The 25,718-nt window shown below is 38.8% G+C and overlaps 1 protein-coding gene across 1 annotated transcript; it reads left to right on the top strand.

The window, feature by feature from the left end:
- Positions 1 to 25,478, top strand: jak2b (Janus kinase 2b). The gene is made up of 24 exons (XM_031729687.2): positions 1 to 531; positions 3,620 to 3,856; positions 4,373 to 4,496; positions 4,602 to 4,719; positions 6,756 to 6,901; positions 8,497 to 8,788; positions 9,473 to 9,592; positions 9,756 to 9,913; positions 13,397 to 13,508; positions 13,858 to 14,044; positions 15,592 to 15,716; positions 15,910 to 16,041; positions 16,800 to 16,887; positions 17,899 to 18,026; positions 18,243 to 18,381; positions 18,579 to 18,730; positions 18,858 to 19,008; positions 19,531 to 19,667; positions 19,792 to 19,981; positions 20,134 to 20,258; positions 20,361 to 20,533; positions 20,651 to 20,768; positions 22,535 to 22,648; positions 24,486 to 25,478. Exons 2-24 carry the CDS (start codon positions 3,625 to 3,627, stop codon positions 24,591 to 24,593), a joined length of 3,369 nt encoding a protein of 1,122 aa, XP_031585547.1. The 5' UTR covers positions 1 to 531; positions 3,620 to 3,624; the 3' UTR covers positions 24,594 to 25,478.
- The last annotated feature ends 240 nt before the right edge of the window (positions 25,479 to 25,718 follow it).

The following is a 25,718-nucleotide window of genomic DNA, read 5'->3' as shown; positions in this document are numbered from 1 at the left end:
GAAAGGCTGGCTTGTTGACTCACCCTGAGCTTTGGTTTCGCTGTAGCTACGTCTGGGAAAGTGGCTAGCAACCTTGTCAGTCGTTCACTAGTTAATGTCAATAATGTAGTCCTCGTCAAACGTTCCTGTACAAAAAGATGACGGTCTTTAAATGAATTTCGTGCTGTCGGGGCAACTCGTACGCAGGCGCGACGTTGTTTGCGCTGGAACTGGCTGAAGTTAGAAGATTGTCAAAATAAACGACCGAAGTTCCTCCGGAGTGGTATGAGTAGCGCTGGGCTGACCAGAGGTAGCCTAGCTTATGTAGCGAGTTAGCCAGCCGAGTGCGACATGGAAAAAACAATTTTTCCAAGTGGCTTTAGGCCATAAATGAATTATTATTTATTCGGACAGCTATCAAGAGCCGATCTTACAAAAAACCGGAGCAGAAGCGTCTGGCAGTAGCTTTGAAATTTGCCCATCCTGGCTGCACTGCTGGCCTAGGTAGCTAGGATAAAGCTACCTAGCTGCACGTCTGGCCCCTCAACCAAAGTAAGTGTTTACACTCGTAAATTGTTCCTTGACATGGTTGTGCGGTTCAGTCTTAAATACTGGAGTTGCTAAATGCATTTATATACTTTATTTACATGACATCTAAGCTAATATGGGTGCGTGTCTTAGCTGTTAGCGTCAACTTAATTAATCTAATGAAGCTATAGCTAACTGTAGCACGCAAGATCATGGCCTTGGTGAGTTTGTTCTGAAGCCAAGTTTATAAAATATCACTGGATATGCCCAGTCCCACTATCGATTTGTGACTTTGCTACCTGTCACATTTGGGTTAATGTGCTACGCGTCCATAAGTTGCTGCAGTATCACGTAATCCTTATAAAAGTCAGAGAAATTTAGGAGTCTTGAGGAAACAATCATTTCAGAACCTTGTCTTAAATTACAGGAGATGATATATGTAGCCAAACTCCTTTTGGTCAGTGTTTTTGCACATCAGAACTTATTAAAGCTAATGTCATGGGTTTCCTCTTTCTCTATGGGAAGTGTCAGTGTATCAAACTGCATTCAGAGGATTTTTCTTTTGCTTACCAACCAGTGTAGTATGCCTTCAAGTGTTTAACTTACAAGTCCAGTAATATTCAATAGAACTGATAGAAAATTAATAATTTAATTGGGAAAAAATAATTTATCATGTAGAAAAATGCTGAGCTTTCATTTTTCTAGTTCCTTTTAATTTGAGCTTTTGTTTTTGGTTAGCTGTTGCAATTTCTGTAAATGAAACCTTTACAAGAATGTATTGTTATTTTTTTCCTGATGTTTTCTGAAATAAATCGTTAGTAGGTAGGTCTAACTGCAGTCAGCCTTGTTTTCCAGTTGCTCTTAAGCAACTTTTTAGTGTCAACAAAGATTTAAATTACAGAATCAATGTCAAAACAAAAAAGAATCTATAAATTCATCCACAAGAAAAAGTTTTGTGTATAAAGTAGTGTCCACAATTTCAGCAATATGAACCTGAACTTAAGAGTTACTCGTGCTGGGGTTTTTTTTTCATGTTGTTCAGCTTAATTACATCCACTTTGATACAGTGATGTCACAAAGTGACGACAAAGGAAAGGGAGTTATTTATACTCCAGCATAGTTCCACTTATTTTGTTATACCACTAGTCACTTGAGCAGAGCTAATTTCTGTCATTTCTTTGCTGTTAGACGTTTAGTAACAAATTTTATTTTAAATTGAAGTTGGTTAGTGTTTTCGTTGTCTATGAAAATGAGGACGGGACTGTGTTAATGACCTATTTATATAACCTATTTAACCCACCATCATAACCTATTTATAGTAGGTTTTAATTTTATAAGAAGTACCATAACACTCATAATTCAGCTCTCAATTTGATTAGGATGAGAGCAGTAGGGGTTTGCGGATTAACAGCTGTATGAAAGACGATTTCATTATGCTGCTTTGTCGCGGCAAAGTGCAAATTGTACTCGTCTTAGAGCTTAAATATGTACAGTCTTTACTATTTAAGTGTAAGTAATTGACAGAAATGTACTTCTGCGTGTAAAGGCAGCCATTCGTTGAATTAGATATACAGCTTTTATAATCTTTCTGCCCTGACAATGGTTCCTCTGTACTTCAGCTTTATGCAACACGTTTGATAACAGTTTATGTAAAAGTTCATTCCATGTACCCTAATCAGAATATTGAATTTATCACAGAGTGCCTTAAAAAAGGAGACGAAAAAGAAGAACTTGGTATCATTCTGTAGGCTGACATGTCGCATTGAACTGATTCTGATTCTGTTGGATATCTTTTTCCACATGAAGAGCCAAAAGAGGTCGTGTCAGTATGCTTATGCTCGTTTAATGAGAAAACAGGACAAAAATTTTCATCAGTGCTTCCAGCCACTGCTGGTATTCCTCCCGATTCCTGACTTTGACCTCCTTTGTGTGACTGTCTTTTTAAGCCTTTAAGTTTTAGTAAGATTACCATGTTGCGTGAAAAACTTTGTTTAGTGATAAAATTAGTGACATAAAAACCAAAAGTAGTATCTCCTGATTCTTATAATGATGTCTCCTACATCAACCATAAAATTTTATCACAGTTTATGCCAGTCTCTGTGAATGAGCTTTAAGTTCTCACAACTGAAGCACTTCTCAAGCTCTGTTGATATGATTCACTGTCACTGTAATTTGGTTGCTTTCAGTAATTAACAGTACTCTTTTTTTTTTTTTTTTTTTTTTTTTTTTCTGACCTGTGTGCAAACACTTATTAAAAAAAAAAAAAAAAAAAATCTTGTCTCAATCCTTTGGTCTTTAATTGTTGTAATCAAATCTCAAGGTTACCTTAAATAGCCAAATTGTTGAAGACTGTCTACACTGTGAAACATTATTTCAGAACATCTTTGAAAAATTTCAGGTTTTAGTCAGCGTCACAGTACTGAGATGTAGCAATACTGTCTTTATTAGATTATCAAGTAATATTTTAAAAACTGGTGGTACTGGCGAATGTTCTCCTTTTGTGCTACTTGACTTGTGTGCATCATTTGTTACAGTAGACTATAAAATTTTCCTGCGCCACTGGGTTGGTGTGTCTGGGAAAGCTCAGTTGTTGGGTTACGTCATATCTGACCAATTTAAAAAGCAAAACAAAACATTGGTTTCATTGTTACTTCTCCTTTCTTAAATATGAAGTCCGTCAGAGGTCTATACTGCGTTTGCTTTTTGTTGTGCTACCTGTAGGTCACATTAGTTTAATAACATTTAGTTTTACTACCATGCTGATGACACACAGCTCTTTTTCCAAGTAAAACCCACTGATCCAACTAATCTCGCCATCTTATTTTCTGTCAAATGTTAACAAATACATTTTTTTTTTCATTTTATTCTTTTAATGTCTAGATTTTATGTTAATTTTAAGTTATTTTATTACAATGGAATCACACTATCCTAGTCATTTTTTATGTACGCTTGTGTCTTGCTTGGTCTACTTTAATTTATGTAAATCATTTTTGTAATTTTCTTCAAGTTCTATTGTTTTTTTTTATGTTTCTGGAAAACATTTTGTGATGCTGGTTTTGATGGGTTCTATGCTAATCAACTACTACTATTATTATTATTATTGTTACTGAAGGTTGTATGCTGTTGATGGCCTCCCTGCCAGCCATGGACACTGTGACAGACACATGTCCAGTGGTGCACCAAAATGGGACTGCCCATCGGGAATCTGCAGACACAAGACCAGCTGCTGTTGTTCTAAGGCTTCATTTATATCACACCAACCAGGGAGTGGCCGACGGCAGCTTTCTAAGCTACCCACCTGGGGACTATGTAGCTGAAGAGCTGTGCATAGAGGCGGCAAAGGCATGCAGTGAGTACTCACGCTGTGCAAGTCTCCATAAAGAACCTCCATTCATGTGTTTTTCTGTAACTTGGAGCATAGATCCCAAGATAAGGTTATCAAGAGGCCACAGTAAAACCTAATAACAGAAAAATTGTTAGTTTGTTCGCTCATCTCCGTGCTTTGTTTAAACTTTGCCTTTACTGTCTTTAATGATAAGAAAAAATAAAGTTGCTTAGCTTTGTACTGTTTTTTTTGTTTTTTTAAAGAGGTAAAATTCATCAACAGTATGGCTTTGCAGAGTGGGACTACACTCACCTGCATATTGTGCATCTGATGATAAAACAAACACAAATGACATTTTGGACAATCTTTACTGACCTTTTTCACCTGTGTTAGTACAAGAAACACGTTCTACTTTGTATCCTGAGGCATAGTCCTCAGAGCTCCCTCTAAATAAAGCATTCATTTGTTGTTAGTTACTTAATTGAATATAATCCAAGCTTACAGAACATAATGTGCCCTCTCACTCTTTCGTCACTGTAGGTATATCACCACTTTATTGCAGCCTTTTTGGGCTTTTCCGAGAGCAGGATCGCTTGTGGTTTTCACCCAATCACATCTTCCAGCTTGATGAGACTGCCTCTGAAGATGTGTTTTTCAGAATACGGTAGCATACTTTATCTTGCTTCTGCAATTCCTCTTGTGTCTTTTTGAGATTTAAAATGAAAACATCTTAATGACTCTACATTTTTTTTCTAACCTGTTTCCACAGGTACTACTTCCCTGGTTGGTATAGTGGTGGGGCATCCAGGGCTTATCGATATGGAGTCACAAAAGGGTCAGAAAGCCCCGTCATTGATGACTTCGTAATGTCGTACCTCTTCTTTCAGGTAAGTGCTCTCACCTAAAGCCCTTATGTCAAATAGGTTGGAAGCTGGTTGTTTATATGTAGCTTAATTTAACAAAAATATCCAAGAGCAGCATTTATTACCAGTAATGTAGACAAGGTGTTAGAAAAAGAGCAGCTTTTATCCTTGAAGTGCAGAACTATTAACTTGGTAGATTATGAGTTAGGTCACATGTTTAAATGACTTTTTTCTCATTACTCAGGGATAAATATAATGATATGAATAAGAAACTAAGATACTGGTATATTTTATTCTATTCTCTCTGATGTGGAAACTTCAGTGTATCTCATTATCTCCCTCACACGAAAGAGAGACATGTGACTGTAGTGTTAGCATTTGTATACAACAGTTTACATCTATGAAACCTAACGTGAAAGCAAGTTCCTTACTTGCATTTCACAGATATTTCTCTTTTGTCAGTGTCCAGAAATGTAACTGGTATTTAAGGCCTATTAATTAAGTCAGTAAGTCAGTAATACAAAGAAAAATCCTGCTATTGAAAGGTACAGTTAGGGTACCAGTAAGGATTGAAAACAAACCAGTACCTGCTATTGTATGTTTTTGCTGGAAATTCACAGGTTTAATGTGTTAACTGCTGTGGTGTTTGGTGATGTTTAATTGGACAGATACTTAAATATTACTCTGCACTGGATACTTGCATTTGTTTTGCTTTGGTTAGAATGAAATGGTGGTATATACACTCTATTTTTTAACAATACACCAATGAAAAATATCTATTTAGGAAAGAAAGGGACAAGTGCAGTAAACTTTATCAGAAGAGTCATCGAAACTGTACAGCCAGTTAAAACAATTAAAAAATATATTTTAATGTATAGTGAGGACATTATTTCCAGGGTAGGTGAATGGTTACAGTTTAAGCCTACAATGTGGCTGAAGTTGAACTCTGCATGAACTTAGGATTATGTGGAATTATGGTGGTGGAAGTCTGTCGTGGTGGCTCGGCAAAAGCCTAAGAGGGAGAGATGAAGCACCACCCAAGAGGTCATTTAAATATGTTAGTGTGTTTGCAGCCATTAAAGCTATTCTATATGCTTGTATTCACCTTCAGAAGATTCTGCATTTACTTTTTAGAGGATATGTTAAACTCCTTGTGGTCTAGTCAACAGCTTACCTTCTGTGTTTCTGACAAGAAAGTTGATCATTTGCAAAAGGGCAAAACCAAAATGAGGGGGCATTGTTGAATTTTAGAATTTGCTGTCATTTTAATAAACCCTTTTTTCAGTGTTGGGTATAATAACAAAATCCATTTTTCCAGTTTTATTGAAGACACAATAACAATAGCTTGTAATTGGTGCCCAATGCAGTCTGTTTTAAAAAAAAAAAAAAAGAAAAAGGGTTGAACGTTATCTTGTACTTTTGGTCTTGTTTAGTGTTCACACTGGCTTCTTATTACAGTCAAAACAAGAGCTGCAAATATGACGCCAGAGGGCCTCACGGGAAGCTCGTTCATTGGTCAGTTGTGGTAAAGAGCCACCCTGCATAATCAGTGTTTGAACCAGTCACTGCAAGCAAGCTGTGTTGTACCTAACTTTTCTCTAAACTGTTGGGGTCAGAAGGTGACAGAGAAATATTTGTACTTAGGAAAAAAACAAGATAAAGAGAATGGGAGGAAGAACCTTGACATGAAGATGTGATCAATAAAAATATAAATTTGAATTCATTTTAAATTTATTGTTACACATTACTTAACACTGATAGCTCTGCCTGCTTTAGATTAACACCATAACTGAGCTTACAAAAAATGAGGCGGTTATTTGTAAGCCTGGTTGTGATTGTATGGTCCATACCCATTTTAAAGATCAGTCTTTTTGTGTGCTTTGATAGGAGCATATCCTGAAATTGTTGGTTTAATTAAAAACTGTCACACTTGGTATACAGAAATGACTTAAGTAGAGTTACAGTAGACTTGAAAATGTGGACAGACAGCAGTACACTCACCTGAACGTTAGCTCAATCAGATACAACTTACAATGATTGGTATTTTTCTCTCATCGCAGTGGAGGAATGACTATCTGAATGGCTTGGTGACGATTTCCAACTCCCATGAGACACAAGAAGAGTGCCTTGGTTTGGCTGTGCTTGACATGACAAGAACAGCCAAAGAAAAGCAGCTGTCGCCTCTGGACATATATCACTCTATAAGGTACTTAGAGCTGCTTTTATGGGTTTTATCTGTTTCACTGCTACTAATTGATTTCACTCATGTTGCCCATCAATAATGCCGACTTGCCTTAACAAAAACAGATGTGAAAGAAATTTGGCAAATTTGCACCATGTGAGCATAATTACTGAGGCACCTGTAGACTTAAACATACAGGAGCTACTCAGCTATGAAAGTCCATACCATGAAGCTCCTGGCGCAGAGTTTTTGCTGAGGTTTGGAACTCTGCATTTATGGAGTCAGCAGAGCATCTGTGACTTTTACAGCACCTCAGCACTCACTGACCTCACTCTAAAGCTTTGTGTTGTCTGCCACATTGTGACTGAGTTGTTGTGAGTCCTGAATGCTTCCACTTTGCAATAATATTACATAAGGTTAATTATGGAATGTGTAAGAACTGACTTATTGCGATGGTGACATCCTAGAACAGTACCAAATGGGAAATCAGTGAACTCTTTAGAACCATCCATTTGTTTACAAATGTTTGTAAAGGCAGACTGAATGGCTAGATGCTTGATCAGGTGAACATTTTGTTCTCCAAGTTCATGTGTAAAGTAGGAAAAATGGGCAATCATAAGGATTTGAGAAAGTTTGACAAGGGCTAAATTGTGATAGTTATACGACTGGGACAGAGTATCTCCACAACTGCGGCTACTGTGGGGTGTTCCCAGTCTGCAGTGGTCAGTATCTTATCAAAAGTGGTCCAAGGAAGAAACGGTGACAGGCCAAGACTCATTAATGGGCGTGGGGAGCAAGTCCAATCCAACACACATTAGCACTCAGTAGCTTCAGACCAGTCAGCTGACTCCTTTCCGCTGCCAGAAGCTTCAAAAATGAGCATGTGAGCATCAGAACTGGACCACGGCGCAATGGAAGAAGGTGATCTGGTCTGATGAATCACGTTTTCCTTTACATCACACGGATAGCTACATTTGTCTGCGTGAGTTGCTTGTAGAACACCTGGAACCAGGATGCACTATGGGAAGAAGGCAAACTGGCAGAGGTATTGTGATGCTTTGGGTAATTTTTGCTGGGAAACTTTGGGTCCTCCCGTCCATGTGGATGTTACTTTGACACCCATCACACTTACCTAAGCATTGTTGCAGACAATGTACACCCTTCCATCTAAACGGTATTCCCTGATGGCTGTGGCCTCTTTCAGCAGGATAATGCGGTCTGCCACAAAAGCAAAATATGATTCAAGAGTGGTTTGAGGAGCACAACGACAAGTTTCTGCTGTTGGCCTCTATATTCCTCAGATCTCAATCCAGTTGAGCGTCTGTGGGATGTGCTGGACAAACAAGTCCAGTCCATGGAGACCCCACCTCATAACTTGCAGGACTTAAATGATCTATTACTAACAGCACAATATTAGGCAGGTGGTCATAATATTATGTGGTGTTGCCCAAAACTTTTGTCCATTTAGTGTATTTGAACTTGAAACATCAACGAATCTTTTATTTTATAATTTTCTACAAAATATGTGGAAGTGCAGAGCTTTTTTTTATGAGACATTTAAAGGGTTCATGATACTTGGCATATCATGCTGACATGAGAATTTACTGACTCTCTTTTAGCTACAAGTCCTTCTTGCCAAAGGACATGCGAGCTCAGATCCAGGACTGCAATTTCTTGACACGTAAACGCATCCGCTTCCGCTTCAAGCGCTTCATCCAGCAGTTCAGCCAGTGTCGGACTACAGTTCGTGACCTTAAGCTTAAGTACCTCATCAGCATGGAGTCTCTGGAGAAGTCCTTCTACACAGAGACCTTCCAGGTCAAGGAGCCATCAGGCGTCCAGCGCATCATCCTGGTTGGAGCAGATACTGGCATACAGTGGTGTCGGGAGTTGAGTAAGGACTCAGAACAGGTTGGTACAATGAGTACTGTGTTACAGTGTATATTTTGGAATATAGATAAAGAAACTGACTTTTCACTGGAACACTTTTTGATAGTCCTTGAAGTAATAAACAAGTGTTTAGTTTCTTAGAAAACTGATCTAAAGTATCACCCCCCAAAAATAAGAGATAAGAGGCAGAGATAAAACAACAGAATTATAAAAATGATATGTCAAAATAAACATCACACTGACTGTATCACCAGTACACAATGTTTTGCCTCTAGCTCTATACTTTGACCGCTGCACAGTGTGATCTACCTTTGCGCGACTGTCAGAAACGAAGCCTACAGCTGTGCTAATTTTGACCACACAATAAACTAAAACTTGAGTTCAACAAACTGTATGACACAACTACGTGCATAAGGACCTCGGGAGGAAAGCAGTATTGTGATAGGTATAGTGCGAAAGCTTTCTTTTGGATAAGAGATGCATGTTTTGAAATGACAGGAACCAGGTGCATCTATTCAAGCGTAGAGTGGGTCTGAAAAATGACATACAGGCAGAATGCAGCAATTTTTGGACCTTTCACTCCACCTAGGTATCAGTCAGTGCAGCACATGTTGCTTTCTTTGTGAAGGGGCCTTAATGCAGCATTGAATTGTTATTATAGTAATTGTTTTTTTTGTAAGTTCCTATGTTACACTGTTTTGCCAGGAACTACAGACCTTGTGTGATTTCCCTGATGTCACCAACATCAGCATCAAACAGGCCAACAAAGACAGCACTGCAGAGAGTCGGGTGGTTACCGTTAACAAGCAAGATGGCAAGAATCTGGTAATTTCATCTTATAAATCTATTTCTTTGTAGACTCTCGCCACAACCATCACCTAAGTGTCTACTCATGCCTTTTAATATACAGATAAATTCACATTTCTTTTTTGGTTTGTGTGACAGAAATAAAGGGATGTGGTCTGTTACATTTTTCTTGATATTTTAGGAACTGGAATTCCCCAGCCTGCTTGAAGCCCTCTCTTTTGTGTCCCTCGTTGATGGCTACTATCGACTGACCACAGATGCACATCATTACCTTTGTAAAGAAGTGGCTCCCCCTAGGCTGGTTGAGGCCATATCTTCTCATTGCCACGGTCCAATCACGTATGTAAAATATTATATTGTAACATAGACATGTGTAAGAACTTCCCCCTTAAAACAATCCAGCTTGAATGATGTAAAACACGATGTATTTGATGTTTTATTCACATATATAGGTGAATAAAATTTCCCACTCACCTTGTGGGCGGTCTTTGTCCTTCAAGCTTGAGGGTCCTGTGCAGTGTCTTTGTTGTTCCTAAGATCGCGCTCTTCTGGACAGAGATCTCGGAAGTTTTCCTGGGATCTAGATGTAGGGATATAGCTACATCTATCACTGTGGTCTTGTTCCTTTGCTTGTCCAGTTGGTTAGTCATCACCAGTTTGTCTGTCTCTATCTGGAATTTCCACAGGATCTTAGTTCTGTTATTCTCAACCACCCTAGAGAGTGTATTCCATTTTGACGTTGGGCCTCCGATTTTCCTGTATGCTATGCCAGCCGCTTGGCTATGGCGTTCCATGTATGCCCTGCCTGCTAGCATCTTGCACCTTGGTGCAGCACACCCCGGCATCTATGGATCTTGTGATCGGGTCTAATTCCTGTGCTGCCACGATTAGTGCCTTTGTGCAATCTTTCAATCAGTGTTGTCCATCCATTGGTAGAATATCAGCTTCCACTTCCATATGGCGGTGATACATGCTGTGTAGGGTTCTCTCCTTCCATGATGTTTTCTGTTCTTGCTTGGGTTTCTGCTGCCTGAGGTGTTCACTAAGCATGTGAGCAGTTGTAGCCATCTTCCAGATGAACTCATGGATGTTTGCTATTTCATGCTTGATCGTGGTTCTGACACTCACTGATCCTCGGCCACCTTCCCTCCATGCATGAAACCCTCCATGAATAGTAATGAGCTTTCTTGTCTTAATGTCAGTGGCTTCCATCTCCTACTTTGCCCAGCTCATTATCCAAGCAGGGTATCTGATCACCGGCTGGGCGTAGGTATTGATTGCCTGGATCTTGTTCTTCCCCTTCATCCTCAAGACTTGCTTTAAACCTTTGCACATATTTGGCGATTGAAGCAACTACACTTCTCCAGCCTGAATGGCATTCACTGATCCACACCTAGTGGTGTGGATCAGTGAATTGATGTCTTGTTCGCTTTTGGCATACAGCTTGATGTCATCCATGCAGAGGAGGTGGCTGACGTTTAAACCATTTCGTAGACTATAGCCGGAGTGAGTTAATGTTAATGATCTCACTGAGGACTTTTAGGCTTATGGAGCAGTGGGGACTGTGTGTGTAATAAAGATTAGTTCTTTATGTTTAAGTCAAGGCTGTAAGACCTCAAAATTCTTGAAAGCAGAGTTCTTCAAAAGGTTTAATGATACACTGCACACCATAGGCTGCTAGAAAGAAAGTGCCTAATGATTAAATTAAAAAGTGGTTCTTTTCTGAGTTGTCTGTTCTATGTGGACAGAATAGTGGTTTACCCCTTGTGTTACTGGCCTTTATGTTTGAGTGATTCATAGGTCAGTGTTAAGTGGCCTAACAAACAAAAAACATTTCCTCTGAAATTGTTAGATACAAAGACAACACTGACAATGACTAAAAAAGCAGCCAATGTTCAAAGAAATCTTTGAAACACTTTCAGAATCTTGGAGACCACTTTCAAAATTTACAAGAAAGTCTGGTTCCTTAGAAGCACAATATACAGAAATAAGGGGTGGCTGCAAGATTTTTGCACAGTACTGTATTCTGTAGATGTGGGTGATCGAAGAAGTAAAACCACTTAATATCATCTTATGGGGAACTGTCCTTGTCAGTTTATTTTTTAAATCAGACTGACAGAACAGCCAGTCTCTAAAGCAAAAAGGCAAACCTACATATTATTCTTTGTTTTAGAGACTGGCTGTTCTGTCAGTCTGAGCATATGCGACACTGAGCATGTGTAAGTTTAACACTTACACATTAGCAAAGCTGTTTCCCAGTCTAGATTTACATTATGCTGTTAGTGAGAGAGACAGAGGCAAGCAACGGTGTGTGTGTGAGTGTGTGTTTGACTATAACAGATGGATGGATAATTTCATGAATATTGATATTTTTGTCATCTTTTTTTAAAATTTTCTGACACCACAGGTTTTTGACTGATGCTAAATTGTCAGTTTAAGAGCAAATGGTAATAGCTGTATATTTGCGTGTGTGTGTGTGAAAGAGTGTGAGATAATGCCTAGATGTTTAAATATGATTATTTCTGCAATTTGAGCCTGCATTATGCTTTTATTGGAAGTGTGTTCGTTTTAGGTTAAACTAAACTAAAACAAGCACTTAGGTGTTTTAGACTCATAAAGAAGTATGGGTATTTAAAATGTTTATACTATTGTGTTCCTATTTAATGTTTTGTAATGTGGCCAAAATGTAGACAAATTCCTTTGGCAGTTGGTAGGGCTGCACGATATTAGGAAAACCTGCGATGTGCGATAACTGTGATCAATATTGCGATAACAATGACTTGCGATAAAATAAATAGCAAAAAAACCCCAAAACGAATACATAATTTCCGTTTTACTGCAACAGTTTTATTTAAAGAAAGCTGCTGTATTAGCAGTGTAACAACAAAGTGCACTTTAACATTGAAACATTGCCCCCATAAAAAAATTTTCTGAGGCTTGAATTCTGAAAGACATCCTTCCCGGTCTCCATAATTAGTTTTAAATAAACATAACTTAAATTATACTGCAAATTATCTCAATGCAGTTGTTCATCATTTTACCACTCACCAAGTAGTTATGATGTAAGTCAAAACTGGAGAGGAAACTTTACTGTAGTGCTTGTGTAGTTTTCAGCTTGGCTCAGTTCAAACATGACGGTCTTGCGGCATGTTTCGTACATTTGTGGAATGGCGACATGGGAAAAGTAGTTTCGTGAGGGGATGCGGTATCTCCGGTCCACTTTATGTATCAGACTGGTGAAGCCCTCTCTGCTAACTGTATTTATAGGCATCACGTCTTTAGCCAAAAAATGTGTAATGGCCTCTGTTATTTCTTTGTACCGCTTCGACGTTTTCTCATAAGGAGTTCCACTTGAAAAACTCGGATACAGAGACGGCTGTTGGACTGCTGTTTTTTAGCCACGAGTTCATAGTCAGTAGCGTTCTCGTCATGCGTCTCGCTCTCAGCCATTACAACTCTGACTCGTTGCTGCAGCGTTGTTCGCTAGGCGGGCCTCTAATCCATTTGATTGGTTAATGCCGTGAAGGTCTCTATTCGACTGGTCAAATGTGTAAAGGGGTTTCTTTGATTGGTAAATTCTTTAAAGCACATGTGTAAACATTTTAAGGTACCCAATTATCGCAGTTTACGCAGCTTTTGCGATGGGCCCATCGCACAGGCTGATATCGCGATGACAATAAATTTTCGATTTATTGTGCAGGCCTAGCAGTTGGTGTTTATATATCCCACTTGTGTTGTATCCTAAATATAGGCAATAAAGGCTTTCTAACTGGTAACACTGCATTTTCCTCCATCAATTTTATTTTGTTGTTTTTCTTGTAGAATGGAGTTTGCAGTTAACTGGCTTCAGAAGTCTGGAAACAAACGGGGACTGTACATTTTGAGATGTAGCCCGAAAGATTTCAACAAATACTTTTTGACTTTTCCCGTTGAGGTAGGTGACACTCAGTTGTGGTCTGTCTTTTCATTTTTTGTTTGTTTGTTTTTGTGTATTGCCCAAATATGACATAAGAGTCCATCAGTGGGTTTGGTCTGGTGAGTTGGCTGGACAGATATTTTAATTTATATGTAAGTAACCTTCATACATTCTATATTTATCTTTTAGATTAACTTTTGTCATGTTACCACGTTTGTTGTTGAAATGCACCAGTATGTGTTTATTAATACCTACTAATTCTTTCTGGTATTGTATTGTCTGGTGTCTCTCATGATTAAAGGATTCTCAGTTTGCATTAAATTCATCATTAAAATAGTTAATTTGGTGTCCTCTTTGCGTTTGCCAGGTGTATGATGCTATAGAACACAAGCACTGCCAGATCACCAGGTCTGCAAGTGGAGAGTTCAACCTCAGTGGAACCAAAAGAAACTTCAGCAGTCTGCAAGAACTGCTCAGCTGCTACCAGAAGGAAACGGTGCGCTCAGACAGCATCATTTTCCAATTCAGCAAGTGCTGCCCTCCTAAATCCAAAGGTAAAACTAACAGAATCTGGATTTGTCCAATTTATGTGCATGTTAGCAGAGCACAGATGGTAGATATTGCATCAGAAAGATTTCGTACAGTCTGTAAACTGCACAAATTGTGATGAATGGAAAATGTACTGTGTCCTGACAGGATAATGACTCTATCTCTTCGCATTTGTTTATAAGTTAACACACTAGTTCTTTCTAACAAATGGAAATTTAAATAAATTTAACAAATGTATTGGGCAGGGATGGTCAGGCTGGTGCCTGTGGTCATTGATGACGTTTGTTTTTTGTTTTTATTTTCAGTTCAGTACACAACTAGCCTTGGTAGTGTGTGAAATCGTACAGCTTGTCATTAGTATCTTCTGTTTTGTGACTTGGAGTGTTTCTCGCACTTAAAATGCAACTTTCAGATGAACAGAATCAACGTTCTGGGATTTATTTAACTGGCCGGTTGAGCGTGAATCAAGACATTATATTGTTCTTGTTACCTGGTGTCATCTAAGCTTACACAGCTTTCATGAAGTTAGTTAAGACAAAGGATTCAAAAGAAACATTCAAGTGTTGTACTCATTTTAAGTATGTTTTCTTTTTGCCTAATTTAAATATACAATCTTTGACTTGTCTGTGTTACACCTCAGTAGCATACACTATACTGTGTATTCAGTAAAAAGTAAAAGTTGCACCGTTTGAGGTGTGCTCGTTGCAGCACAGGTACAACATTAACTATCAAAGGTGACTGTTTTTGTTTATTGTTTTTCATTTCCAGTTTGTGTTGCACTGCTTGTGTTTTTAGTACTGTTCGGGGTTTAAATGGCAAGTGTTTGCAGAGATGTAACAGTCCGCACAGACTAGAGGTGATCATGGGAATCTGCTGGCAACCAAAGCAACCACAATGAGGTTTTTGATGCAGCACCCACTTTCTGACTGACTTCACCGCCACTTGTAAACTGGTTGGGGAAGACACTTTTTTTCCTAGTGACTACAAGTTTCCACGAGGTTGCTGGTGTCTAGGCCTTAAATCTTGATTTCGTAGTCCTAGTCAAAGCTTTTGCTTCTGTATTTGTCATTAGTTGTGTGCCAAAACCCAAAACTCTATATTTAATGTAGAACAGTAGAAAACAACTTTTGTGGAGTACAAAATGAAATGTCCACGTCACATTTGCATGCATTTTGAAAAGCTGTAAGTGAGCTTTTGTGTGTTCTTTATTCTGTAAAGGTCACAAAAGTACTAAATTTGATTTTCTAGCAGGAATGAAACATTCCTTATAGATTAGCCAGTCACTAATACTACAGAACAGCAACAGTTCAGGAAAATGCATGAAACACAAACTACCAGACAGGATGACTCAAAGGTGCCTCAGTCTTTGTCTGCTTTCATAATTCTACCACAAGTCTTTTTCCCAGAAACTGATGAAGAAACACAGCACGGAACTTCTCGAGTCTTTGTCATCAGTTCCCATGCTTCTCTTTCAGTTGGATTGTTACATTTTATTGCAGCATACTTAGTAAATAGTTTCTTGAAAGTAAGATTGTTTTCTTTCCACTACCAGAAAAGTCGTGCCTCCTCGTGTGCAGGAGCAACAAAGGCTCGGAAGTGCCACTGTCTCCATCACTACATCGACACAACATCAGTCAAATGGTGTTTCACAAGATCAGGAAAGAAGATCTGGAATTTGTAAGCTTAGTTTACACGTTCAGAGCTTTAATATGTCTGCATGCGCTCATTTATCCAGTCATTATGTTCAGCATTATTATGTTATAGTATTGAATTGCTATAACTTTATAGGATACCCTCCATATTTTCACTGATAAGTTAAATGTGTTGGGGTTATAAATGAGTTTTTATGCAATGATGGTCTTTCTCTTAGATGGAGAGTCTCGGTCAAGGGACTTTTACGAAGATCTTTAAAGGGGTTCGAAAGGAGCTGAGAGACTATGGAGAGCACCAAACGGAAGTAGTCATGAAAGTGCTGGACCAGTCCCACAGGAACTTCTCTGAGGTCTGTGCGTTTTGTGCACATTCTGCTTACACGGGCGTCAATTTTTGTAAATTTGTGTGATTGTCCAGATTTTCTATTATATTTACATCAGGGGGCATAACAAAGGCTTCGACTAGTACCGGTAGCTAGTTGAATTCATTTTGTGGTGTGCTTTAGATCATCAGCCAAAACACTGGAACACCACCGCTCTTGAGTCCCTTTTCTGGCATATTTGAATGAATTCTTTAAGAGTGGAAATTTCAAGCAGGAGCCATGTGACTTCTTTTTATAGGCTTTTCCTGCTTTATAAAAGCATCAGTTGGTTCTATTTTTGTAACTGTTTGCTGGGGAGGGTAGCTAGTTTTTTATTTTTTTATTTTGTTGCCTTGAGTCACTTGGAGGGTTTTTTCTGGTTTTTTTGGTGTGTTTTTTTAGAAAGGGGCAAAAGTGCATCATTGTAAAGGGAAGAGGGGAAAAAAAAAAACAAGATAAAACAAGAGCATCATTGCATACCAGGATCCACAAAAATGAATTTTATCTCAATCATCCTGGTTTCATAATCATTGGAAGCCCTAAATTTAATTTGATTATTCATTGCGCAGCCTTAGAATAGGAGGTATTCTTGGAGTAATATTGGAGCTAATCTTAGGTTTTGTCAGACAAATATAGCTAAACCACTGATGTAATATAGTTTTGTTTTGGGGTTATATACATATATATATATATATATATATGTTCTTTTCTTTCTTTCTTTCTTTTTTTTTTTTCTTATTTTGCAGTCATTCTTTGAAGCCGCCAGCATGATGAGCCAGTTGTCTCATGTACACCTTATTCTAAACTACGGCGTTTGTGTCTGTGGAGAAGAGAGTAAGTTGTCTCAGTACCTATTTTTTTGACAAACAATTTGAGCCATGTTATTAAGCCTAATGTGCCAACTATGCACCGTGCTTTACCACAATCTTGACCAGTTTAAAGCTGAAATTGGCTGTTCATACATCCTTGAGAAAGGTAGTCCCAGAAATCCATATGCAACGGGGTCAGTCGCCAAAATTCCCACATCTTACACATGATTGTCACTACGCTTTCTATGTTAATATTAATTAGTACTTACACCAAGTACTGATTAGTAATACTAATACAGAACTTTTTTTATGCCAATACCCAGTTTTGCTGAGCCAAGAAATCAGTAAATATGTCAACATAAACTGAGGTTTTGTTGGCTGTGTAAACCTTCAAGAGTCAACATGTTTATTTAACAGCCAGAAGTCCACTGTGGAGGTTTTAAGTGAATGAGGTTGTGGAGGCGGGGAGTATATTTGGACCTGGTTGGACTTTGGCCTACAGGAAAGCTACCCTCATAGCTTCCATAAGCTATGACGTCAATAAACACTTGACCAGTGGCTTTATGGTGTCAATCGCCAGCTGTTTCTGAGTACAGCATGATGGTCATTTTCTAAATGATGGTCACCATTCAATTAAAAAAGGATGGTAAAGCAGGGCATGCTTTAATGCAGGCCTGCCTGGTAGTTACCAAGTCGCTGCCGTATGAGTGTGCAATGTCGCTAAGTTTTTAAACCAGATCTGTGTACTTGTTATGTTAAGATGACAACTGGAAAAAAGATTGAAGCTTTAAGACGAGGACACACTGACTGATAAGTTACAGCCACTCTTTATATATACTCAGTGGGTATATATTAAAAACATGTATCTAAACTGACTATAATGTTAAACCGAACTGTAGCCCATCTGAGATTCTGTTAGAGACATTCAGTTCCTGAATTTGGTTTTTGCAATAAATCTATAAATCGCTGTACTGTACAAACCGTAATTTCCACATCTTTAAGTCATTGTATTTATTAAAAACAAACTTCTTTCCAGACATCATGGTTCAGGAGTATGTGAAATTCGGCTCACTGGACACCTACTTGAAGAAAAACAAGAACTCGATTAACCTTCTGTGGAAGCTTGAAGTGGCGAAGCAGCTGGCCTGGGCCATGAACTTCCTGGTATGAAAATATGTGCAGGTTCATTTTAGGTCATGTCATTGCTAAAATATTGATAAATATAGATTTCTTTGTTGCTTACAGCTGTTTAGTACTGAAAACATTTTTTTTAAAAAGAAGTGAAACTTTAAAACTAAAGTACATTATAAAAATAAATGTAGGGAACATAGGAAGTGTTTTGTTAATAAGATTGTGATGTCTTCTTTTCTGTTCCTGTAGGAAGAAAAACATCTTGTTCATGGGAATGTGTGTGCAAAAAATGTTCTCCTGATCAGAGAAGAGGATCGAAGGGCTGGGAACCCACCTTTCATCAAACTAAGTGATCCTGGTATCAGCATCACTGTCCTGCCCAAAGAAAGTGAGTTTGTCCGTTGTGCCGAATATCAGCAGGGGGCAGTAGATAGCTAGTTAATATACTGATGTAACTGCAGTGAGCTTTATTACTTTTTTGTTACAAAAACAGAGCTAAAATGAGTTATTTGCTGTCTTGTTCTGCAAGCATTTGATAAGTGAAGAGCTAAAAGTGGAAGGTCAAATGTTTTTGTCTGTGATCAGTTCTGATTGAGAGGATTCCTTGGGTGCCCCCTGAATGTATTGAGGACCCTGCCAAACTGAGTCTGGCTGCTGACAAGTGGAGTTTTGGCACTACACTGTGGGAAATCTGTAGTGGTGGCGATAAACCTTTAGCAACACTAGACAACTCAAAGGTAAAGCTGAGTGCCAACATGTAAAATATATATTGTTTCCACATAAATGCATGCTAATTGAAGAGTTGCTTTAAGTCACTCCATCTGCATCTGCACACCGGCATTAATCCTCAATTTTCTGTCCCAGAAAACCCTGTTTTACATGGATCACCACCAGCTTCCTGCACCAAAGTGGACTGAACTGGCTAATCTGATTTCTAGCTGCATGGACTATGAGCCCACATTCAGGCCTACGTTTCGTGCTGTTATCCGTGACCTCCACAGCCTCTTCACACCAGGTTGGTAGACGCCTCAAAAACTAAACTGAAGTTGTAAAAACTTAACCAGAAACATGAATGTAGTAGCTTCTGCGTCACAAAAATAAAAAATAATGTGGACGTGCCTTAAACCTGCATTCTAGCTGAAGGCCACCAGATGGATATAGCTGTGGATGCAAAAAATAAAACAGTAAACTTCTGGTTCCATAGAAGTGGGTCATATTGAATGAAAAATTAAGTCTCTTTTAAATCTTGGTCATCCATCGTATTTAGCCTAGGGTGGGTCTGCCTGCAGTTTCACTGTCAGTCCCACCCTTCCACTTCACAGCTGGTTTTTACATGATCCTGATGACAAAAAAAATGAGATTTCACAAACCAAAGGTGACGTCACAGTAGGTTACCTATGTGGGTAGACGGGTATTTTCGCAAACAGCTTAAATCCACTGTAAGCAAGTTCAGTTGTGATTCATGCCTGGGGAGGCCAGACAAGTCCAATGTCATTTCCATCCAGACACAAGAGTTTTCTCCTTTCTTTCTTCCCAGACTACGAGTTGATTGTGGACAGTGACATCCTGCCAAATAGGACAGTGGGCTCTGCGTGGGCATCTGGTGGGTTTGACAATCAGGATCCAGCTCAGTTTGAAGAGAGACACCTCATATTCTTACAGCAGCTGGGCAAGGTATGATAAATGTGGAGGTTGAGGTATTTTTGAACAAAATGTGCATTCAAAAAGGATACAGTACAATTAAAAATCAAACTATGAATAAACAACGACAGCTCAATTATGTGTTCTTCTGTTCAAGGGAAACTTTGGCAGTGTGGAGATGTGTCGGTATGACCCACTGCAGGACAACACCGGAGAGGTCGTGGCCGTGAAGAAACTTCAGCACAGCACCGCAGAGCACATGCGAGACTTTGAGCGGGAGATCGAGATCCTAAAATCTCTTCAGCATGAGAACATTGTCAAGTACAAGGGTGTTTGCTACAGTGCAGGTACTTTTTTCTACTTTTTTATCTTCTTTGCAACTGGAAAAAATAATTGTACATTTTTCAGTATTTTTTCGCCCAGTGTGGCTTCATTATATCCTCCTACAATTAAGTTGCAGATTAGCATTTAGTGTTTTGTTAATCTTTCCTCTCTTCAGGTCGACGAAACCTCCGTCTCATCATGGAATATCTTCCCTTTGGAAGTCTGCGAGATTACCTCATAAAAAACCGAGAGCGAATCGACCATCAGAAGCTCGTCCATTACACTTCTCAGATCTGCAAGGTACTGCAGACATGGCCAGTTTGTCCCTTGTTTGTTCGTTTTTCTGACCACTTAAACTAGTGATAAAATATAATTGTTTGTTTCTGTTACATCTTTGCATAGGGTATGGAGTACCTATCAAGTAAGCGGTATATCCATAGAGACCTGGCAACACGAAATATCCTAGTGGAGAGCGAACTCAGAGTAAAAATCGGGGATTTCGGCCTCACCAAAGTTCTGCCTCAAGACAAAGACTACTACATGGTCAAAGATCCGGGAGAGAGCCCCATATTCTGGTCAGAATATGTTTGCTTTTTAGAATTTAACTGTGATCCTTCTTCTCGATTTTTAGTTTGGTTAGTCTTATAAATTAACTTCAGAGAAATGGAGTGACCTGGTGTGCTGCTTCACAGGTATGCCCCCGAGTCGTTGACTGAAAGCAAGTTCTCTGTGGCCTCGGATGTCTGGAGCTTTGGAGTTGTACTTTATGAGCTCTTCACCCACAGTGACAAGAACTGCAGTCCTCCAGCAGTAAGTAATACATCAAACATACAGTGCATTTTAAGTTTTTATGTGTGTATAGAAAGAAAAAAGACAGTAACTTTAGAGTTTTAAGAGCACATCTCTTTGTACATTACCAAAATGCACTCATTGCACCCTGACATCTAACAAACAGATGAATATTCCATTTTTAGCAGGCAGTATCGCCTTTTGTCTTTTGGTATTGCACCATAATTTTTTGTATTCTAGTTAATAGTGGAGTAGTGTTGTGACATCTACCTGAGTCACACCCTTCAGGTTAACTTCAGAGCTTGTAGGAACATCGCTTTAAAAAGGTTCTCATGTTGAAAAAGGAGTGTGTGGAAATCACCTCAAACTGTTTGTGAATTCAGATTTTCTTGCAAACCAAACAAATAAGCTAGTCTGCTATTTTGAAGTAACAGGTACAATACAATACATAAGATGGTGTTCAGGGCGCACACATATCAAATATGTATTTTGTTTTTTTAATTTTACACCTGACCAGGTGTAAAATTAGTTTTCAAGGAGTTTTCTTATGCCTGGAAAAAAAGAGGAATCATAGTGAATCACCTTTATAAATGCATAGACCACAGTTTCAGGTTTATATCTGTGTTTAAATAAAGTTTTAGTTTAAAAGTCATTGATAATCACTTGTAGAGGTTTGTTTTCTTTTATGCCAATATTTTCCAAGTGAAGCCCTAGTAAGCTATGCTGATAGTGGCCCCGTCAACAATCTGGAACAGACTGGAAGACTTTTTCTTTTTTTAAGAAAATTCAAAAATTAACCCCATCAAGTGGTCTTTTTCTCTCCACCTATACAGCAATAAAAACAAAATAAAACAAACTGGAACACATGCTGTTAGTTTTAATCCATCAGTTATTGAGTTAACTAGTTAGCTTGTTTATGATACTGACTAGTGAGTGAGTATATTACTGTCTAAACTTGGTTATTTTGATATCCAACTTGCGGCCATGGCCTCATTTGCGCATCTCTGGCATGAGCACACAAGTGAAATAAAGTGAACTCAGTTAATTCCTTTAATCTATTAAGACAGAGCATGTTTACAATAGCATTTCAGTCATCGCCAAAGGCTCATTGTGAGCCAGAAAGGAACCCCCCCCAACTGAACAAATATGTTTTCACAGACCTGTCAGCATGTTTCTTGTGGAGAATGCATGCCTTTAACATCATGCAGTGATTCATACTCTGTAAAAAAAACAAAAAACAAATGAATCAGAACATTTGAACCCTGATAACTGAAAGGTTATCTGATTGCTCCAGGGAAAAAAAAAAAAAGAGTCTTTTTGTTTCTCCCTCCCTCACCTGAAGCATCACTGAGTCAAGGTGTGCACATAAATGCACGTTCTAGGTAGAGCGTCTGTTTCCAGAGAGCCAGAGATATGATTCTTTTTTTTTTTCTTCTTTTTTTTTGTGACATGATTTTATTAAAATTAATCATTAAAATTATTTAGATGTTTACGTGTATTTTTATATTTTAGTTATACTTTGTTGATTCACTAAGTGACTTTATATTTTGGAAAGGAGAGGCTGGTTCCAGTCATGCTGCCATTTGTTATGTTAACAGTAATAACTCTCCTGTCAGTTTATGAACATGCTTGTCTTCATTCCTCACTTGTCTTAGATTAGATTTCAGTTTGCTTTATCTGTAAGGATATTCTTGCTTTTTCTTAGGACCTTAAGTTTTATTTAGCTTAAGTCATATGGTGACAATGAAGCTATTTGAAACTTTTTTCCCTCTCTTCCTCCTGCTCAGGTTTTCATGGCCATGATGGGGAATGACAAGCAAGGACAGCTGATTGTCTATCACCTCATTGAGCTCCTCAAATCAGGCAGCAGGCTGCCTCAACCCCTGAGATGTCCTACAGAGGTATCAACGTGCTCTGCTGTTTGTTCTTTTGTTTTGGGTTGTTTGTTTTTGTTGCCAAGTTATCAGCCCTGACAAGTTGTGAGCACAACATAGACAAACTGATTTGACGGCTTTATTCCCAAATAGTTGCTTAGTTACAGATCAAGCAATTGTATCTTTAAATTGAAATCATGTTTTTCTCTGCCACTTTATTAGGTAGTCCCTGCGTAGTACTGGGTTGTATGCCCTTTTGCCTTTATGATTGGCCTAATTCTTCCTGCATAGGTTTGCTGAAAACATTCCTCAGAGCAGCTGTATTGATGTGACAGCTTTACACAGTTTCTACATATTTCTCGACCATCCATAATGCGAATTATAACGTGATCTATTGGATTGAAATCTGGTGACTGCAGAAGCCATTTGAGTACAGTAAAGTCACTGTTATGTTACGGGAATGAGTTTGACATGGTTAGAACTAGGGCTGCCATGATTAGTCGACTAGTCACGATTACGTCGACTATTAAAATCGTCGACGACTAATTTAATAGTCGACGCGTCGTTTGAAGCTTTGTAAGATCCCAAAAGACGCAGGAGTAAGTAGTAGGATTTAAGAGTGTAATGACGGACTGAAACAGAAGATGGCAGCACTGCATGTACAAGGATGCCAGCTGCCGTTAAACCCCGAAGAAGAAGAATCTGTGTCCCAGAATTCATAGCGCGGCCCTGCTCAGTTTTCAACAGCTAGTTAGTTAGTTAGTTAGTTAGGCAGCTAGTTAGTTTTAATATCACTCTTATTATTCTTTCTGGGTCACAAAATAAACTTTTAACATATTTTCAGGCGAGAATATAGCTGTGAATATAGCTGTGCGCTCCGGCGTTTTTTTGGGAGACGTCTGTTACCCACCAGCTCGATAGCTAGCTGGGGTTGACGGCTCACTAGAGCCGGTGAGAACACCGGACTCCCGGCAAATCGTTTTCAAACCCACCGCCGTCTTTCGCTACTCAGGTTAAACATGATATATTAGTCACTTAGATAACTTAAAAATGATATTGTTTGGCTTTTTTTTAGTATTTTATTTGTTCCTGAGTAAATCGGGTTGGCTGAGATTAAAGTTATAGTTTTTACACAGCTGAATAAACGTCAAGCAGACAACTGATTATCAGAAGTGTGAGATGCTTTAAAAAACTATCATCTTGTCTTTATTTTTAGTTAGCACATACCTTAAACACTTAAAGCTGTAAGCTAATGATAGTTATATAAGAGCAGATGCATGCTGGTGAAATAAGCTGTATGTTTTACATCCAATGGATGCATGATCTGATTAGTCGACTAATCGCAAAAATAATCGGTGACTAGTCGACTATCAAAATAATCGTTTGTGGCAGCCCTAGTTAGAACTTTGTAACGTGGTGTTATCGTGATCTGAGCAACTATTAGAAAATGGGTACACTGCGGGTGTGGCTGTGAATGTTATAACTTGAGTACAAAGCAGTGTAGGAGTTTGAAATTGATCCCATAGATATGTCTACTAGGAGGCTGAGGGGAAGCACTGAGGACTACCAGTGTTTTCTGCAGGTGTATGAAAATCTCAGCCTGTCTGGTGTCAACAGCTGTGCCACATTCAAAGTCACTTAAATCATCTTTTTCCCCATTTTAAGCTCAATTTGGGCTTCAACAAGTTGCCCATTGAGAAGAGTTAAGACATTCAAGAATTTTGCTGTTAGTTGTCAAGAGTTTGTCAACAGTAAACACCACCTTCTGAGGATTGTTATTACTCTGTTTCCATATAAGGAATCAAATCACTACCAGTAGTTTTTTTGTTTCTTTGTTAACTGTTCGTGTCCTACTCTTTCTCAGATACATGAAATCATGGAGGAGTGCTGGGACAAAGACCCTGGTTTGCGCCCTTCTTTCAAGGAGCTGGCCCTGCGCATCGACCTGTTCAGGGACAGTAAAGAGTTTTAAATTCACCCAAAGTGCCCTGCTCCTCTTCACCCGAGATGCTCTTAATATTATTGCCCTACTTCTGGCAAAGGGACAAAGCCCAAAGTGAGATCCTTCTCCTGATGGATCCCAACATGTGGCAGAGCGGCTTGCGAATGGAAGAGTTGAGGTTTGGAACGAGAGCCTGCTTATAAACTACTGCCATGGTGCCTTTTAAGCAAGGTACCCGACCTCTATTTTCTGTTGTGATGTCACTTGGTGGCCCACAGCACAGTGGAAATACAGGAGGAGCTTGGATGGTTTGAAAATGGAAGGTGATGTTGCTGAAAAAGAGTGAATCTGTTTGGTCAAATTTGTAACAGAAAAGTTTTGAAGTGTTAGACTGAGTAGACTGTTGCCAGACCTAAAGCTACAGATGCTTGTGGCGAACAAGTTCTTTGTGTGCAAGCGTGTGTTTGTGTGAGAGTGAGTGCCTGTTGTGTCTATACAAACAGCTAGCAGGGCTAGCTCTTGCCATTTCTTGTCCTTGTCCAAACAGAGAAATAGACAAAAGCTGTTTTTCTATGTATGTTTGTATATACCTACAGTATATTTGTGTATATATGTCCAGTAAAATTTTATAATTTTGTAAAATTAAACTAAATACTATATTTGAACTGCCATGTTATTGTAAATGAAGTATGTGCAAAAATTATTTTAAGAATTGTTTTGTTTGCAATGTGAGAGGTCGTGTGAAAATTAAACCGTATAATTCAACTGTGTATATGTTATGCAGATTTTTGTGTTCAGTTCCTTTTGACGCCATTTTTCTGCATAAAGTATTGTGCTGTTAAAAGGGCCGGTTATTAGATAGCTACAAATGAGAACCTTCCAAGAATAGCAAAAAAATAAATGACTGAAGATTCACCAACATTTACACCATTGTCTTTATGTCTTGATGCACACTCAATAGCCCAGGTAAGAAAGTCACACAAAGCTGATTCTGGGAAGAAGTCGCTGGGAAATGTTGCTCTCACTGAAAATGCTGCTTTGAGATGAAGGGATCATCTGGGATTAGTGTCAAGGTGATTAGTGGATGTGTTCCCCAAAGTCTTTGATTTTCTCTGTGCCGTTACAGATTATTTCTCTTAAAATGTGCTTCACATG

Source organism: Oreochromis aureus, linkage group 12 (assembly GCF_013358895.1).
Source record: "Oreochromis aureus strain Israel breed Guangdong linkage group 12, ZZ_aureus, whole genome shotgun sequence".
In the NCBI taxonomy this organism is placed as follows: Eukaryota; Metazoa; Chordata; class Actinopteri; order Cichliformes; family Cichlidae; genus Oreochromis; species Oreochromis aureus.
This window is presented reverse-complemented; position numbering and strand designations above follow the sequence as displayed.